This window comes from Littorina saxatilis, linkage group LG10 (assembly GCF_037325665.1).
Source record: "Littorina saxatilis isolate snail1 linkage group LG10, US_GU_Lsax_2.0, whole genome shotgun sequence".
Lineage (NCBI taxonomy): Eukaryota > Metazoa > Mollusca > Gastropoda > Littorinimorpha > Littorinidae > Littorina > Littorina saxatilis.
The window spans coordinates 4960968-4963135 of record NC_090254.1 but is presented as its reverse complement, the minus strand read 5'-3'; the positions used below and the strand labels follow the sequence as shown (position 1 = coordinate 4963135).

The 2168-nt window shown below is 44.4% G+C and overlaps 1 protein-coding gene across 1 annotated transcript; it reads right to left on the bottom strand.

Moving 5' to 3' along the window:
* Positions 1–473: 473 nt before the first annotated feature.
* On the bottom strand, positions 474–1681 carry LOC138977994 (uncharacterized). Its single transcript, XM_070350604.1, has 2 exons — positions 1128–1681; positions 474–688 (listed from the first exon to the last, which is right to left on the bottom strand). Exons 1-2 carry the CDS (start codon positions 1273–1275, stop codon positions 489–491), a joined length of 348 nt encoding a protein of 115 aa, XP_070206705.1. The 5' UTR covers positions 1276–1681; the 3' UTR covers positions 474–488.
* Between the last annotated feature and the right edge of the window lie 487 nt (positions 1682–2168).

Below are 2168 nucleotides of genomic sequence, written 5' to 3'. Positions count from 1 at the left end.
ACCTTGACCTGGAGTCAAGGTCATGTGGTGTATTTTGGGTGGAAAAATGTGGAAAATAGTTCTGAATGTATGGTGTCATTGCCAGCTTCAGTTGTTTGACTTTTAATATCACCTGAAGGTCAAGGTCATTTAAAGGTGCATACTCAAGTAGATGCAGACATTGGACAGCCTTTCGCCACATGGCGGCGTAGTTGTTCACGGTGCTTGAAGTGTGCAAAACACACCTTACAAGAACACCCTGCCCGTGTGTGATGGTAACGGACATGGTCACTCAGAAACCTTTTTAGTGCAAAGGTCTTGCCACACTGGGTGCAGGCCACCTCTTTTGGTTTCCCTTTGCACACATGCTTTGAGGGGTACACGCTTTTAGGACTTGCATAAGATCTGCCGCATGAATCACACGAATAAGGCTTAATCTTGTCATGCTTCACGTTGCGGTGTGACGTCAGATCAATTTTTTGTGTGAACTTTTTGTCACATATGGTGCATTAATGATTTGTTTTTCCTTCACCATGATCAAAGCGCTGATGAGCCCACAAGGTGCGGTAATGCTTGTAAGTTTTACCACACTCGTGGCACTGGTGCACTGACTTGTCAGCCGAGGCCTCCATCTTCTTCTTCATGGGTGTCTTCTTCTTCTTGGGCGACTTTGGCTTCTCTGTCGAAGGCCCAGCACCATCGTCAGCAGCTGTCCACATACAACAAGATACAAAAAGCTTGTGTTAGTCTAACCAGATCGAATGTATATAAACATTATTCAGGTACAATAGTCCGTTGTTGCATTGTAAAACTATAACTATAACATGATCAGTACGCTTTCATATTATCATAATCAAGCGTTGCCAATACCTGCACACGGACAACAGCTACAGTCAACTGGTGGTAATGGATGGCTCACACGTTAATCCTTATTGTCAAAAAACGATAACAATGTTGTAGCTATAACCTATTGACATGAGGTGCAGCCAATCGCTGCTTTCAGCTGTCAGTTCAATAGGTTTACAGCTACATCATTGTTGTCGCTAAACCTGAATTTTGACAAGAATCGACGTGTGCAAGAATCCACGTGTGAGCGGCCCATAAACATGATCCTGCACAGGCTTACATAATAATAAAATATAACTTACATGTCGATTTCTCTTTGGGTGTCGATGTTTCTTTGGGTGTCACCTTTGCCTCCTTTTCTGGAGTTTGGACTATGTCCAGGTAACTATCCATAAATTCAGCGGATAACTCCGCTTCTTCTTCTTCCACAACTTCCATGACCTGATCCATGTTGTCCCTGAAAAATCACTCCAAGACGATCAGAATACAAACAAACAAGGTCATGTGCAAAAGGTAAGTGCACGATCGGAGAGACGACACAGAACGTGAGCATCGGGTGGACGTCACGACGTGAAAAACGTCACAGCGGGTGTACGACACGCTAAAATTCGGTCAAATCGGGTGCACGACACACAAATCTGCAGGAATGATCACATTCTTCTTACGATTACAGCTGTTTGCGGGGGACTACAACTACGACACTTGGCAGGATTGGTGCAGACATGTTTAGGTTTTGGTAGAATGTATTAGCATTACTTACAAGACGCGTTTTCCTCACGATTTTGCGCTCGAAGCGACAAACTTTGCAGCTGTGCAGCGACGGGTCCGTCATTCGGCCGATTCACGGGTAAAATACGCGAAATACAAACCCGAAAAACCCATTGGCATTAAGTATAGACACTAACAGAACTAACCTGACCTATCTCGATGTGCAACACTTCGTAATACTTCATTTATAGAGATAAATAGCTTCACCAACCTCTTTGAATTTCCCCTGAAGCAGATGACGGAAGCGTCGGGAAGAAAATTTTCTTAACACAGTGTGGGAAGAGAGTCAGGGCAGTGAGCATTGTCAGCCGGAATCCAGCCGTCAGCGTCCGTTGTAAATCGGATGTAAATCGTTGGATCCACGAGTGAGATCACGTTTGTGATAACATTATGTTTATTGTGTGGAGATGAGGATGGTGGCAGGAGGGAGGGCAGTCATATTCCGCATTCATGGATTTAAAAAAAAATGGGGGGGGGGGGGGAATACCTGTCTAAAACGACCACCCAAGGCTCCAGAGCAGTCAACTTGAATTCTACTGAGTAAGATTTTCGCTTCGGCATTTTCTTGGAAAGAA

What these genes read in the sequence shown, in the direction of transcription:
- LOC138977994 (XM_070350604.1), bottom strand. Translation starts at nt 1,275, where the DNA reads ATGGATCAGGTCATGGAAGTTGTGGAAGAAGAAGAAGCGGAGTTATCC. An exon ending in ACCCAAAGAGAAATCGACAT is followed by an intron (nt 689 to 1,127) that starts GTAAGTTATATT and finishes GTATGTGGACAG; the next exon opens with CTGCTGACGATGGTGCTGGG.